The following is a 16,278-nucleotide window of genomic DNA, read 5'->3' on the forward strand; positions in this document are numbered from 1 at the left end:
CCACTGCACTCCAGCCTAGGCGACAGAGTGAGACTGTTTAAAAAAAAAAAAAAAAAAGAAAGAAAAAAGAAAGGCCTCAGCCTTGAGGCTTAGACATGTTGCATCTTAGGAGGAAGCTCTTGCCCTGGAAGAACCCACTGCTGCTGGGTTGAGGCCAGGGTTCCCCACTGGAAACCTCTGGGGCTTTAGCTCCACCTTCAGTCACTGTGGTTCCCAGGTAAACAGCTGAAAGGTATTGGCTTTTCCAGAAAGACCCGTTTTCTGATTCTATCCCCCTTTCCCCTCTTGGCCTCTGTCGGCTCTGATCACAGATGAAAGCCCCTCTTCTCTCCTTACCCTGGAACTACAAGTCAAGAAGGGAAACAAGTGCACGCAACCCAGGCTTATCAAAGTATGACTCCACACGAGGCTGTGTGACATCCCGAAGGGCCTTTAAGAGGCCCATGGTGCCGGCTATACCCAACCTCTGAACTCAAAGGTCAGGTACTCATATGGCATTCCCCTGATGAGTCCCTGGAGGGCCCACTCTAGGGGTCACAGACCTATATGAGAAGAGCCCTCACATTCCCATCCACCTAAATAGTAAGACCGGCGTGGCTACTAATCTTGCTCCAAATCTGCCCCCAAGAAACCAATCCTGCATAGTCCCTCCCTGGAAATCTGTCAGAGGCAGCTGAATCCCAAAGCCTCAATGACTTGTACCTCAGGGCTTGTGGGAGCAGAAGGAGGTCTGAGGATAAATGACAGTCCTGGGGTAAGTAAGCAGGGGAGACAGACGGGACTCTAAGGAAAGCAGATTGGTGGGAATGAAATGTGAGATACGGAAGCAGTAGGCTCTGGGGTAAAGAAAAGTCAAATCACTCCCGCAGCAGCACTAAGAACATGGAGCTGAGACCGCATTCCTGCACTACCATGAACAGTCCTGAAGTCTTTCCCTGGCAACTGGGGGAGAAGCATGGCCCGAGATCTTCTTTACTTTCTAATTAGGTTTCATACAGGCCAAAGGCCATGCATGTTTGCCCCAGCTTCTCCTTGTGGCATACAAGGGAGAAATAGACGAATAGTTTACACTCACAGGGGAATAACCAAAGATCCCTACATGAGCCTTCTAACTGTCCTGCCCCACCCCCTGCCACGGCTGCCCATTTCTGGGGGGTGGAAGGGACAGAGACCACAACCTACTAAGAGACAAGAAAACAGGAGAGGATCTGTGATCCATTTAAGGACACACACCAGGCAAAGGAGGTACCACAGTGCCATTCCTTCTTGAGAGATGAGCTAACAGGCTCAGAAACAGCAAGCCTGACACTCGAAGATACAGCTAGTGAGTAGGGCAGCAAGGATTTGGACTTAAGTTTCTCTAATAGCAATGCTCAAGTGCTGAACCCACATGCTGCATGTTTTCACAGGAATCAACTCTGACTGCATCCCACAATCTTGGGGCCTTGAGATCATACAGAATCCAGCCCTTCTCTAAGACCCTTCCAGAACTAATGGATTAGCAAGGAGCTTAGAGTGCTGCCTGGGGCCTAAATTATAGGTTCTAGGCTGGGTGACCTGGGGCCGGAGTTGGCTGTTTCAGTGGCTAACCCCAGGTAAGGGAGGGGTGCTATTAAGCAGGGATATCTGTGCTTCCTTCAAAAATGGCTCTTGAGCAAATGTGGCTGAAGTAGGAAGTCCCTACAGAAAGGTGCAATTTTTTTTTTAACCCTTCAAAAATCTAAGAGATCTTGTTTCTGGCCAAGGAGCTGGCTGCAGAGGAGGCTGTGCCAGGCACAGTGACCTCAGAAGCTCTTTGGTGACTTCACAGCTGCAGGGCCACAGCCTGTGCCATCTGGAATTTCAAGGTTTGACTGGCTCCTGACTGCCCTCCGCTAGGATCCAGGACACCCTTTCCCTTCCCACTCCCCAGGGCACCTTGCCTCCAACCTGCCAACATGGGTGAGGATGAGCTGGATTGTAGTGCGGGCAGTGAGGCCCATAGGAGCAGGTCTTGCTCCCCGAGCCATCGGAGGCTTTCTCCTCCCTGACATCCATGAAGCAGCAGAACAGACCAGGGACACGTGGTTCCCCTAGAGGCAGCTGCTTCAGTCAGGTGGACACACTATAAGAGTTGGAGACTCAGGGTTTTGTAGGTGTGGGATCTAGAATTCCCATCTAATTCTTATTCCTGCCCAGAGGCAAAAACAAAAGACAAGGCAGGTGGGGATGGCAAGTGACCCCTAGATTCTGCTCAGGAGCACAGCCTCGGGCTAACCCAGCACCACTCTGGCTCTGGCCTCCACCACACACCTACCTTCACTATTCCACTGTTCTGCCTTCAAACGATTCTCATGTCAGGCAAAGGCTTATACAGAAATAGAATCTTCTATATTTACAGTCCAGCAGCTTTCCCTTTGGGTACACCTGAGACACCAGTGGATAGGTTTTAGAGGCTACAGAATGAACACACAAACCAGTGCACTTCCTGACCAGCCATAGGCCTCCTTCATACCTCAGGGGTCCAGCAGCTGAGAGAGGGGAGGGCAGGAGGCCAGGTCAGCTCTTGAGCCCCAGCCTCTGCCTCATTCCTACCCAGCACTCCTGACTGCTCACCAGCTTTTCAAACGGGCAGGGCAGCATCCTGCCTTCTCAAGCAAGACACTTACAGACAACTGTTAGGGAGCTCATCCGGGAAGCTGAAAGGGAGAGAGGAGTCTGTGTGCAGGACTGCCCGCTCCTGAATACTGCCACAGCCTGTTACCATCTGCCAGCTGCCATAGTCTGTGGAGAGAGAGGATCCGGGCAGGGGATGGTCCACTGATCTGGGGCAGAGAGGAGAGAGGGGAGAGGATGCAGTCAGTCACATGCCTGACACAGGCTCTGGAGGGGGCTGGGGGGTGGCTGCTAGGTTCTGTTGTCAACCACTTTCTCCAAAAGTCTAAAAAAAAAATGCTGGACAAGTAGTGACTGAGAGAAAAGAACAGATCATCAGGTAAGCTCAGCGGTGAGGTACTTTGTGCAGACTTACTGTGGAAGCAAAAAACGAGAACAAAGCATGGCAGCAAGAGGTGAAGCGGAGCCACAGCCTGGGGCCAGGGCATGCCTGCACTGGGAGTAAACAAGGCAAGGACAATCTCAACAGCACCAAATGAAGGCAGCAAGGCTGGCACCCAAATGAAGGTGACCCAGAAGCCGGGTCACCCATGCTTCCTGGCATGCAGATTTGCAGGGTGGGCAACACAGAACCCAAGAGCCACAGAGGTCCTATCAGAGGAGACAGATCAGACCTCTTGGGGACTGTGGAGGGTATGACCTAGACTGAAGAGTGATGGAATGAGAGCCCTGAGATCCCCCTTTCTCTGCAGTGCCTTCTAGGTGCCATAGTTTGTATTCAGAAGCATCAGCCCAGCAGCCTCACTGGCTATGCCCAGAGGGAAGGGATGAATCAGGCAGGCAGCCTGACAGCTTCATCAGGCCTTCTTCAGATGGAGGTTTGCAGGGTGGGAGGAAGAAAGTTGTGCTGGGAATCTACTGCTTCCACCTCCTCCCCACTCACAGCCAACCCCCCTCTTCTGTCCTGGGCAGTAGTCCAGCCAGTGCGGTGAGCGCGGAGACAGAGAGACATCAAACAAGGCCCTTCCACCCGCTACCCCAGGTCCCAGTCCCCAGAGGAACATCATCTTTGATGCCTGACCCTTTATTCTTTCATTTAAGAACAGCAGGAGGTGTTCCAACAGGGACCCAGAAACAGGAATGAAGAGCAGTGGGTGGGAGTGGAGAAAAACGTTCACTGGCCTTGGCATCCCCAGCTGGCTGGCGTCAAGGGCTCCTAGTCTGAGGTGACAGCCTGACCGATCACCAGGCCAGTCTTATCCTCAAGCAGCTGCTACTGGAGCGCAGCTGGCCAGGCACTGCAACTCTGGCAATCCTTAACCATCCCCAAATGTAAGATGGGGAAACGGCAGCCCAGGCAGGTGAAGACATTTGCCTAAAGTCTCATAGCTAGTGAGTGCGAGAAGAAGACTGTTTTTTAAGACAGAATTTCACTCTTGTCGCCCAGGCTGGAGTACAACAGTGTGATCTTGGCTCACTGCAACCTCTGCCTCCTGGGTTCAAACAATTCTCCTGCCTCATCCTCCTGAGTAGCTGAGAATACAGGTGCCTGCCACCATGCCCAGCTATTTTGTGTGTACTTTTAGTAGGGACGGGGTTTCACCATGTTGGCCAGGCTGGTCTCGAGCTCCTGACCTCTGGTGATCCACCCGCCTCTGCCTCCAAAAGTGCTGGGATTACAAGGTGTAAGCCACTGCACCCGGCCAAGAAGAGATTTTTAAAACCAAGAATGATTGCACACTTGCCCTGAAACAGAACCACCTTGGGACCAGGGAAAACAGATGGTTTTCTATGTTAAGGCTGCCATAAATCGGAACCCCCTATAACATACAGACTTGCCACATTCATCATTCCTGCTAAACTCTAGAAGGTGCATGATGGCAGCATTAGGAATGAGAACAGGACATGGTCTGTCACCTGACGGAAGCCCCTGGGGCCTGGACAGAGCAGGGCTGCCTTGTTTCTAGATGGAGAAACAGGTTCAGGCCGTCTATAAATCAAAGAGACAGTTCCCAAGGAGCAGCCTGCCCTTGTGCCCCCTCCAGGTCACACCAGGCCTTCAGCTGGCACAACCCTGAGGTGCAGCCTCGCTCTACAAATCTCATCTATTGTTCAAGCTGTAGGGTAGAATCTTTTGCAGTTTTGGCAGCTTGTGGGAAAACAACAGCTAAAAACCAGAATGCTGAGGGAATGGAAGGGATACAGACTAGGAGGAGGCACAGCTGGGGCTGGGGGCGTGGGGAAGTTTCTCAGGTCCCAAAACCACTCCTCCAGAGCCAGGGTAATACTGCCAAGGGAAACATGACCAATGGGATGGAGTTGTTGACGGGTTCCCCTCAAGGATTCCAGGTCCCCTGGGCTAGTCACTTCCCTTTACTTCCCCCGTGTCCCAGCAGGTAACACTGGCCAAGAACTGCACTTGGGGTTCGGATGGATTAGGCAGCACAGACAGCAGCAGGGTGTGTGATCCCAGGAGACAGAGGCATCTCTCACTGAGCAGCCATCCTCAGCAGACCCTGGGATTTTTCAAGAGTGAGCACACCAGCTACAAAGGAGTAGTCCTACTTGAGGCCTTTGTCAAAGAAAGGGCTACAAATTGACCATTCAGCTCCTGGGGTTAAGTGCTCTCAATGCTAAGCAGGAGGGTGTTCACAAATACCACCACGGATTAGCTGGCTGCAGGGGATACCTACAGAGTGTCAAGTCACCAGGAGTAAGGACCTGTGCCCACACACTGAGAAGGGAGGAAAAGCCTTCCAGTCAGTCTAAGAACACGGTTAACTTAACCAACTTCAATAAGAGCCCAAACTCTTTTGCCCTGTATCCCTACCTAAGTGCAAACAGAGCAGCAAACAGAGGGGTCCAAGCTCCACTGCCTCTGCTCTCCCACTATAGGACTAGAGAGAACATGGGACAAGCAACCCTCAAACGGAAGGGTGGCGGAGCTGACAAGACTTCAGAGGTCACGTGTCCACATCCCAGTGGCTTGGACCTCTGCCTAGGAGGGTGGGAGCTCAGCAACATTTCACTTCTTTAGTTGGATGCAGCCCACAGCCCTCTTCACAGCACCGAGTTGCAGTTCCTACTGGCTCCCACCTCCCCAGGCGCCCTGCTGAGGGCCAACTCAGAGATGTCTTTTAGCCAGTCCTTTCTGGAAACGGGTACAAGAATATTCAGACAAACGGAGCTAGCTCAGCCCAGGCAATACACAGGTCTGGTGGGCATCTGGCCTTTTATGCAGCTGCCTAGTGCCCTGACAGGACCTCAGGCTCTCAGACTAATAAAGCCAAGTCCTTAACCACAGCTATAGTTTACTGAGCATTGGTGAAAAGGTTATCTACTATGGGCAGTTTTTTTTTTTTTTTTTTTTTNTTGGGAGGAGTTTCTTTTTTTCGCTCTTTAGTTTTCTTTTCTTCGCTCTTTAGTTTTCTTTTCTTCTTGTCTTTTTTGAGACGGCTCTTGCTCTGTTGCCCAGGTTGGAGTGCAATGGCGCAATCTTGGCTCACTGCAACCTCCGCCTCCCGAGTTCAAGCAATTCTCCTGCCTCAACCTCTTCAGTAGCTGGGATTGCAGGCATGTGCCACCATGCCTGGCTAATTTTTGTATTTTTAGTAGAGACAGGGTTTCACCATGTTACCCAGGTTGGTCTTTAACTCCTGATCTTGTGATCTACCCATCTCGGCCTCCCAAAGTGCTGGGATTACAGGCACGAGCCATGGCGCCTGGGCCTTCTACTATGAGTATTTACGTCCATTCTAATCCATCCCAGTCCAGTCCTGTCCCATCCATCCATCCAATCTATCTTTAGTATTGGCAGGGTCTCACTATGTTGCTTAGCCTAGTCTTGAACTCCTGGGCTCAAATGATTCTTTTGACCTTGGCCTCCCAAAGTGCTAGATTACAGGCATGAGCCACCATGTTCAGCCCATTATTTCATTTAAACTCAAACTTGGGAGGGCCTGAATCATTTTCCTCCTTTAAAAACAGGATAAAATAACTGAGCTCAGAAGGGAAGTGATCTTTCCAAGTCAGACAGCTAGGACTGCAAAGCTATGATTGAAATCCAGGTCTGACCAAAGCCCTTGCTGATAATACACTCATCTTCCTTCCTGCTAAGGGGTGGGCACCTCAGAAATTGGTTCATGGACCAGCACATAACCTCCATTGGGAGTAAAGCACACAGCTTCCATCTGTAACTGGAAAAAAAAAAAAAAGGCTCTCATGTGACCCCTGGATGTGAGACAGGAAGCTGGGTGTCATCCTGGAGCTGCTGTCAGCCATTTTGCCACTATTAGGGAAGCTAGCTGAACAAAGCTGACATGCAGAAGCAGGCAACGGGAACAAACCACAGGGAAATAGAGCTGGAACCTTGAAGTTCCACCTGAAGACTGCTTTTCCACTACGCTTTTCCATATACAGTTATTTCTTGTTACTCTTTTGTATCTGCAGGAGATTGGTTCTAGGACCAAATCCTCGGATGCTCAAGTCCCTTATCAGCACAGCTCACCCTTGAACACCACATGCATAAACTGCACGGGTCCACTCATATGCAGATGATCTCCTGCCTCTGCTGCCCAACACAGCAAGACAACTCCTCCCTCCACTTTCTCCTCAGCCTCCTCAGTATTTTTATGATGATCCACCTCTACTGAATGCATAGGAAATAGTTTCTCTTTCTTATGATTTTCTTAACGTTTTATTTTCCTCTAGCTTACCTAAGAATACAGTATATAATAGACATAACATATAAAATATGTGTTTACTGACTTGACATTATTGCTAAGACTTCTAGTCAAGAGCAGGCTATCTGTAGTTTTTGGAAAGTGAGAGTTATACATAGATTTTAATTGCATGAGGGTGACCAGCCCTAATCCCTGCACTGTATTTGCATATAACCACTTGTATTTGCATATAACCTATGCACATCCTCCTATATGCTTTAAATCATCTCTAGATTATCTAATACAATGTCAATGCTCTGTACATAGTTGTTACACTGCATGTTCCCATTTGTATTACTTTCTATTGTTTATGTTATCTTGAATGTTTTCAATCTGGTTCGTTGATCATGGATGTGGAACCTGCAGATATGGAGGGCTGACTGTAAATGCATTTCCTTTATTGTTTCAGTCAGTTTGAGATGTGTTTTCTGTTACTTGCATTTGAAGACATCTGACAGGGCCAATATAGAAGGCTTGAAGGTATACAGCTAGGAAGGACCTTGGGGTTGCCCAAACCTCTGATTACACAGATAAGAAAATGGAAACCCAAAGTCATCAAGTGACATATCATGAAGTCACACAGAGTTGGTACACAATCCTAGGCTCTGAGGGGACCTGGCTATCACCTAATCTAAACTTATCCTGCTTCCACCCACAAGCAGACGGCCTAGGACAGAGCTCATTGCTCAAAATAGTTAGCAGGTGGTGGTGGTTGGGCGAAGAGCAGCAAACTGGGCAGCGGAGGGTGGTCCCTGTGTTGTTGCTGGGCATCCCTAGCAAACTCCATCTGCTCTTCAGGCAGCCTGGCTTCAAGCTGGGCCCAGTGGTGGCACCATACCTCCCTGGGCATGGACACTGCTGTGCTGGCAACCCCCCTACTCCTAAAGGACGTGTGACTCTGGAGCAGAGGCCAAGGCCACGCAGAGTGGAGCGACCTGCTAACCAGAGCCGGGGGAGGCATGTGAGCTCAGAGCACTGGTCCTGGGCCTTCCCAGCGCTCGACCTTGTCGCTGATGAGATTTAACAATGGTCCAGAAATGTAGCTTAATCAGAAGCTGTAGCAGCAACAGTTAACAATGCTTAAAAACCACCAGGCTTCCTAGTAAGGCGTATGGGCTGGGGGGTTAGTAAGAATCGGCACCCCGCAGAACTTTCTTCCCAACCTGCTTCATACCTACTACTTAACTTTGAACAAAGCTTCACAGATTCATTCCACAGGGGAATCCTGCTTTAAAAGAGAGATGCCTGTAGAATTTGGAGCATATAAAAACCCAGAGAATTCACATTAGGAGAATTTTCACTGTCACAGACAGCTTCACTAAAAGGTTTTTCTTTCCATACAGCTTTTCCTACCACATTAAAGACCTGATTGGCTCTAAGAGGCAGGGAAGCTAATGACAGGATCCCTTAGGCATTTTAAGATAAAAGAGACTAAATTAATTTTAATGGTAATGGAAATACATAATTAGAATGCTCCAAATCTGAATAATCTAGACTTTCAAAACCTCTGACCAACAGGCATCCAAGTCAGAAGCCTGGCTCCAGGCAGACATCCCCCAAACAGACCAGCAGAAGCATCGAACATCTCACAGCAGCCCATCCCACACTTTTCAAAGTCTTGCAACCATCTTGGTCCAGCTAGCCCAGGCTTGGCCAAGCCCCAGTGTGCAGGGATCTGAGGTGAGGAGGACAACCCCAATATTCCTCAGCCTCCTGGGAGAGGGCCTTGGTGGCCATCCTGGACTGGCCACAAGAGCCTGAGCCATGCCATGCAGGCAGAAAGTCACTTGTGACTGAGGGACACTATCACAAGACTGGAAAGTGGGATCTTTTGGCAGGCAGAAGGGGATGGCGAGCTAGGGCGTGGTAAAGGGTGACAGGGTGCTGCCCTCTGCATGAAACCTCACTGCAGTCTAGGCAGTTAAGACCGAGGCAGGACCCAGATGACAAAAGGAACCTTCTAGTTTCCTCCCTAGTTGTTCAGCAATGCTGCACAGGCAGAAAAGGAGGCAGGGACCATGGCCTAGAGCCACAGCCAAGAACAGTGAGGGTCACACAGTGCCACTGCAGCCCCAGAGTGGCCCTGAGGATAGCTGGGTGCAGACAAGGGTGGCGTGGCAGCAGGCATGCACAGGGAAGATAGGAAGGGGAACCGGCACATGTGCTTGTCTGCCTGGCACCGTCTCTGCCCTGCCATTTGACCACGCCTCCCATGGGCTAGACAGTGTGTGGCTGTGGTTTCACAGGCTCAGCTCCAGCACTCAGGCAGTGTTCTGAGCTGAAGAGCTCACCCAGAGGGGTGAGCACATGGGGCCCCTGTGGGCAGTGCATTCTGGAGCGCCCACTTGCCTCCCACTTATCTGCCCTGCCTAGGTGCAGAGGATGTTCTTCCCCATCTTCCTTCATTGCCTGTTTTGGCCCAGAAGAAAAAAATCACAGGGTAGGTATGGGAGGAGGGTTCCAGAAGTTTCAGAATGTTTTTCTTCTTAACAGACCTGTTACTACCAAGGACGAAACTGAGTCTGAAAATCATGTGGGCATGACGTGGCAGAGCTCTATTTGAATCTGGGATGGACTCCAAAGCTCATGCCCATTCTTTTAAATGTCCTTTTCTCCCTGGAATTCAGTAAGGGCCTGAAGTCCCACACTGCTTTGTTCTCTCCAGAAAGGCAAGACATTCTCAAAGCTTTAGAAAACAAAGCAATTCACAGGATTCTTTTGATGGGGGTATGAAATGGAAAAAGTGGTAGAAAATGCTTTTCCCAAGTGCCAGACCAGCCCTCAATCCCAGCCTCTGGCCCGTGCTCAGCTTTAAACTCACCCAGAAAGCACCGTTCCTGAAGCACCCTTCAGCCACGGCCCTGGCATGACCATCCTGGCTGAACTGCTCCCTTTCCAGGTGTGCAGGCACCCATGGTTTGTCCCAGCCACACACATCTAGCTCAGCTCCCTAACATCTGTTCTCACTGCCCCACCAATTCAGACATGAGATCTGAGCCAGAAGGGACTGAGAATCTAGATCTGGCTCTTCAATCACAATGGGAGGTGTGCCTAGGAGGTTGGGATCTGCCAAAGGTAACAAGCAGAGGCAGCCCCTATTCCCCACCCATCAGATCACAGCCACTGCACTTCTGGGTTCCCCTGCATTCTGCCAGGGTTCCAGGAAGGAGGAGCCTCAAACCACTCTACAAAGCAGCCCTTGCTTTGTTACCAAACGCTAACCCATACTTCAAATACTGGGCCTATAAGCTTGCTCCTCTGACCCCCTAGGTCTACGGCCCACCAGGCTACACGCCAAGGAACCCCATCTTGAGACCCTAGTTCAGGTGCTGGCCCCCGACCCTCATCTTGTTAAGGGTGAAAGCTAGCCACTTCCAACAGCAAGGGCTTTGGAGCTCCTCACCTGGGTTTGGGGACCTCCAGGGGACTGCTACCCATCCTGAAAAAGTTATCAGAATGGTTTGAGGATGAGGAGCTGGAAGACCTGGCTTCCACCAGCCCCTGGTGGGAAGGCAAGTGGTCCTCTGAGGGTTGTGGCCGGTTCCAGAGGACACTCTGTGGAGAGGATGAGTGGCTCTTCCTCCTGCAGTGGAAGGAGCAGGGCTGTGAGCCAGGGGCCACAGCAGGCAAAGCCCTCTGCCCACCCTCACTGAACTTCAAGACCAGCCTTCACTTCCACTGGGAAATCGTCACACAGGAGTAGGTAAACATTAACTCTCTCTCCAGCTCAGGGCCACGGGCAGCAGGGTTGGGTCTTTATGGAGGGACTGTGGCATCCAAATCACACCAGCCTACTGGCCTCCAAGTATGTGCTAGAAAATGATTCCTCACAGTTCAGTCACTGCCCACCTCCATATGTTATGCAAAATCTTTTTTTTTTTTTTCCCCCTAAGAGATAGGGTCTCATCATGTTGCTCAGGCTGAACTCCTGGGCTCAAGTGATCTTCCTGCCCTGGCCTCCCACAGTGCTGGGATTACAAGTATGAGCCACTGCTCAGGACTTTGTTATGCAACATCTTGGGCCATTTGTCTAGGGTGAAAGTCATCAGGGTCTCAATTTCATGAGATTCTCAAAGGAGCTGACCCTCAAACAAGTTCCCAATTCCCTATCATCTTACACCCACCTTTTTGTTTTCTTTTTCCAAAACAGCCCCTATCTCCCCTGCAAATGATACAAAGGAGTTCCTCCAATACCAGCCACCCCTGCCCCCTGCCCTAGCTGCCCAGCTGCTTCTCCGTCCCACAGGGAGCCCTGGCCCTTTATGCTCCTGGGCCACCACAGGCAGTGCCCTTCACCAACCAGATGGCTGGCTTCTGAGACCCAGTAGAGACAGCAGGAGCATGGAGCTATCCTCTCAGCTCTTCTGTTGGGAGCCCCCTTTGTTCTTGGGGCTTCAGCCTGGCTCCCTGGTACTGATGGCCCTGGGCCACAGCTGTGAGTGACCTGGGTCCCAGTCTGGCCACTTACCAAGCTGCCTGAGTCGGCGCTCCTGCTGGGACCAGCTCCACGGCCTCATAGGTAAAGCTTCCAGCGGCTCCTGGGGAACTCTCCATGACCAGGGAGAAGTCGCTGCCAAGGCTGGTGGTGCTGCCACGGTCCTTTCGTCCTAAAAGAGGCCAGTGCCATCAGTCAGAATGTTCTTCTCCCACTACTAGTCCCCCACCTTTTCCACACTACAGAACTGGGAAAAAAAACTCCTTGCACAAACAGTTCCTGCCTGATCTGTACTCGGGAAGATGCAGGGAGGAAGGGAAGTCCGTTGGGGCCCAGGACTCACTCAGCATGCAGATGTCTTCCAAGGTGAAGCCTGCATCCCGCGCTGGCAAACTCTTCCTCCTGGAAACAGAACCCGGAGCAGTAAATTCCAGATCTATCTGGGGTCTTATTGTCCCCCAACTCCCAATCCTGCCTGCCCTGGAAAGTGGCTCAACTCACTGACAACTCGTGGAGACGTCCTACTCTAGGAAGCATTATAAAACACCAGGCCCACTTCTGGGACCCACCCTGCAAGGCTCTGTCCAACACGCAGGCGCAGATTTCTGAGGCCAGCAAGGTCTGCATCCTCCTCATCAGCTTGTACCCTCAGAGCTCAAGTCTGGCTCAACATGTTTGTAGCTCAGATTAGGAAGGTAAACCAATTCAGGCAAGACCCCAACTCTCACAAGGCAGTTGCCAGCCAAGACTCCTGCATTTCCCAGGCCAGAAGCAGCCTTCTGCCCCGTTGTAGGGGGCTGCAGTGTTCAGCCATGCCTTCTGCTGCAGGGCATGGAGTGCAAGAGTCAGCTTGGGTGCACCGGGAGCTGAGAGTCCTTCTACTTCCAGGCTGGCTTCTTCCTGCAGCAACACACCTGTTCTCTTGATCATCAGAGACCACCCATCTGTCCCAAAGCCTGTCAGCTAGTATGACTCTAAGTTGACCCCAATATGGCCTTCTCTGCAGAAGAGCCTCTTCACCAGGGGCCCTCAGCAGGGACCCCTAGGCTGGCCTCAGAGTGAAGGCAGGAGGGAGTACCAGCCCAACGAGCAGGGAGGCAGGGCGGGAATGAGGTGGCCAGTCTCTGCCTGCTGTGGAGCAGCCCTTCTCAGGGCGCCCTGGCCCAGCATGACACTTACCTCTGGGTTTTCAGAGCAGAGAACTCCTCAGAGGTGATATGCTTCAAAAAATTGAAGCAAAAGAAGAAAATCTAAAGGAGAGACCAAAGAGCAATGTACAGTGAGAAGAACTGAGGTGGCGGAACTCCCAGGAGAGGGAAGCCAGCCACCCAGGTCAAGGCCCCTGCTGGAGAGTAACGCTGCTGTGGGACTCTGTGGGTGTGCTGGTCCATAAATGGTGTGGGTGGTACAGAGGCCTTCAGGGCCTGGCACATGCATTTGGGATGGGGCAAGGAAGGAAAGGATTTCCTTCCTGGGATTGCCAGAGATTAAGCCAGCAATTTTACAAACGATCGTCAAATTCAACACGTTGTGTTCTCAAGTGGTTAAAAAGGATAAAGTGAAACAGTGCCCTCTCGCCTCTTCTAAGATCCCCAAGGAGAGAGACTAACAGGGAAGGACAGCTGGGAAAGAGAGGACTTGGGCACAGGGAAAACAATGGACAAGGCAGGAATGTAATGGAAGGGAAAGGAATCACATTTTTGGGGGGAGGTGCCCAGAAATACTGGTTCAGAACAGGGGGTCTGAGTTTGAGCCCTTGGCATCTCTCCGTGTAGTCAAGAGGTGCTCCTCTTGTGTGGCGGTGCGGGCAGCTGCTATCTGGCCTGGAGCCTCCCTTGCTGAGCTGTAAGGGTCAGGTCTTAAGTGTGAGGCAGGCACAGGCAGGAGGTTCCTGATCCCAGCTGCAACCCCACCTCCATGAGCAAATTCTCTTCTCCCTTCCAGCCAGTGCCTAGCCCAGGGGCCTCCAGGAAGCACACACCAGGCTTCCATTTCTGTGGTGATTCCCAAAGGCCTGGCCCATGAGCCCCTCCTCAGAGAAATCCTCACCTGGCATCCCATGAGGCCCATGGGTTCCTTATCTCTGTGTGCCCAGGCAAGGAGCTGCCCCCGACAAAGAGAGGGCTGCCCAAGTGGGGACAGGATGAAAATGATGTGTTACATAAGATTAAATAGGTGTTTTCACCACAGACTTTGTAGCCTTAAACATGCTAATATGTTCACTGAACCTCAAAGGTGAGGTGGGGAGAGGACACAGTGGTGTTTAATAGGCCCGGGTTTTTACTTTGGACACATCAGTGTCTGGATTGTCTGGGGTGTAACAGAAAGGTCCTCAAGACGAACCCTGAAGCTGAGGAAGGCCTCTTGTCTACACGGAGAGATACCAAGGGCTCGAACTCAGACACCACTTGGCTCAGCCCCCCTCTCTGAAGGCAGATCTAGTCTGCTTTGTAGGGGAAGGGAGACTACACGGAGGGTAGAATGTCCTGGAGCTCTGGGAGAGTCCCAAAATGAGAGGCTACAAAGAGGCTTCTTGAAGCACTGAATTCAATGCCAAAGTCACCGCCTCTGAGGTTCACGGAGGCCTCTGAGGAACAGGCTTTGAGCTCTATAGCCCTGGAAGACGCGATAAGTGTTCAGAAGAAGAGATTTGGAAGGGGAGAGAAGCAGCTGAGACCGAGGAACAAAAGGAGGAGGCACGAGATAAGATGCCCAGGAAGGAAGCAGCCTCACGAGGGTGAGAAAGAAGAGAAAGATGCTTCAGGGAGATGAGGGAGTGGGGGCCAAAGAGAAGGAGCTGGCACTATGGGACAGCTTCCATGCTGGGCGTCTGGACTCATTCTCCTAGTGAGGTAGCACACATAACACCAGGAGACTCAAGGTGAAGCACATCACCCAACGTCATCCAGGCAGTAAGGGGACCAACTAGGGGACACACTCAGAAAACAGGCACTAACAGGCAAGGCCTGAGGAGGGTGGCCAACAGAATTCGGGTGCAGAGAAGGCGATGGGCATGGGGGAGAGTGCTAAGTACATGGGAAGAGGAGAGGAGGCGGTCCAGAGGAGAGGGGACCTGGAGGCAGCTATAGGGGGCAGGACCCTGCTACTGGGCGCCCTGACGTTGAAAAGTGGCTAAAGGGTGTGATGGAAGGATGGAGAAAAGAAGTGCTGCTGCGTTTCAGCTGCAGAGACAAGGAGCACAGAAAGGACTTAAACAAATGGCCTGTGAGAGGGAAGATCACAGGCAGCCAAGGCCACCATGTAACTGCTCACCTAGACGTGCGGGCATGTATTTGCTCCATGGCACAGGCTCCTGAGGCCCAGAACAGAGAGCTACTGTGCTGGTGCTTGTCCTGCCATGCTGCCTCAGGAGGAGAGGACAGGGGGCCACATTCCTGCACGCCAGGGCAAGGAACTGCCCCTAAAACATGGAACGCAGACACCACCCCCTGCCCGTCTTTCAGTGCTGAGCTGTGCCTGCAAACCATAAGCAGTACTCACCTCCTCCCCTTTGCTGAGCCGATCTACCAACATGTGCCTAAAAAAAGGAGGGTGGAGAGGCAAAGTCAGTAGCACCAAGATGTGAGGGCCAAGGGGACAGGGTCACCAGACACAGAATGTCACTGGCACCAGCATGGCAGGTGGGGCGTGATCAGCAGCTTTGGTCCTTCTTGAGGGGTGGAGTAATCCTTACCTCTGACCCCTGTCAAGGGAGCCACCACACCACTCACATATGGAAACTGTTACCAACGCACCAAAACCGGACTCCCTCAAAGGCTTACCCGAAGAGGAACCAGTCATAGGCCACAGTGAGGTAGAGGATCTCAGCGGGCTTCAGGGATGTGTGGATGAGTCCATCCTGGAAGAGACCACAGGAGACATGACAGAGCCCTCTTCTTGTCCCAGGAGCTGAACCATAACCAGACCCAGTGACAACACAGGCTGAGGAACACCCCAAAGGACAGGGTTAAACACATCTGCTCTGAGTGATGGCATCCCCTGCCCTAAACTCCGTCTAGAGACAATCCTAAGACACCCAAAGAGTAGAGCTTGGTAGGGGCCCATTCATACTCACAGCCCACAAGGAAAGGCGCAAGAGGGAGATGAAGAGTGGGGTTCGATCCCAGCCTGAGATACAGTGTACCAGCAGCCCGCTGTCATCTACTCAGGAACCGCAGAGAGAACCAGACATGGGCCAATGAGCAGCGAAGTACCACCACCTGGGCCTGGCGGGAGGGAGCCAGGCCCCCCCAAGCCTCTGTCTTCTGTAGTGGCCTCCCCACGGAACTTCTCCAGCCTAGTCCCAGAAAGGGGTGAGTGGCAGGCCTCTGGCTTTGTAGCCTCCTTTCTTCCTCCTGGCTATACTTCTCAGTGTACTTCTGGGGATACAGTGTGGCCTACACAGTCTACTCTGCCCAGGTCATTTAGGCGGGGCTGACATCCCTATCCAGTTTCTCAGAGGGCATTACAAGTATTTTTTTGGCAGTGGGTGGGGAGCTCGTAATGAGTTCTTTTTTTTTTTTTTTT

The 16,278-nt window shown here is 51.7% G+C and overlaps 1 protein-coding gene across 4 annotated transcripts in view; it reads right to left on the bottom strand.

The window, feature by feature from the left end:
* MTMR14 (myotubularin related protein 14) overlaps positions 1–16,278 on the bottom strand; it is a 52,652-nt gene that overhangs the window by 1,553 nt on the left and 34,821 nt on the right. For 2 of the 4 annotated variants that reach the window (XM_017501567.1, XM_017501566.1), the window contains exons 11-18: positions 15,827–15,912; positions 15,534–15,610; positions 15,253–15,289; positions 12,931–13,001; positions 12,095–12,153; positions 11,785–11,923; positions 10,720–10,899; positions 2,649–2,804 (exon numbers count right to left, since the gene is read on the bottom strand). In XM_017501567.1, the coding sequence (XP_017357056.1) occupies positions 2,649–2,804; positions 10,720–10,899; positions 11,785–11,923; positions 12,095–12,153; positions 12,931–13,001; positions 15,253–15,289; positions 15,534–15,610; positions 15,827–15,912 (805 nt within the window). The remainder of the gene's footprint in view (positions 1–2,648; positions 2,805–10,719; positions 10,900–11,784; positions 11,924–12,094; positions 12,154–12,930; positions 13,002–15,252; positions 15,290–15,533; positions 15,611–15,826; positions 15,913–16,278) is intronic. The other 2 variants (XM_017501568.1, XM_017501570.1) reach the window with 2 other exon arrangements.

Source organism: Cebus imitator, unplaced genomic scaffold (genome assembly GCF_001604975.1).
Source record: "Cebus imitator isolate Cc_AM_T3 unplaced genomic scaffold, Cebus_imitator-1.0 Scaffold281, whole genome shotgun sequence".
NCBI lineage: Eukaryota > Metazoa > Chordata > Mammalia > Primates > Cebidae > Cebus > Cebus imitator.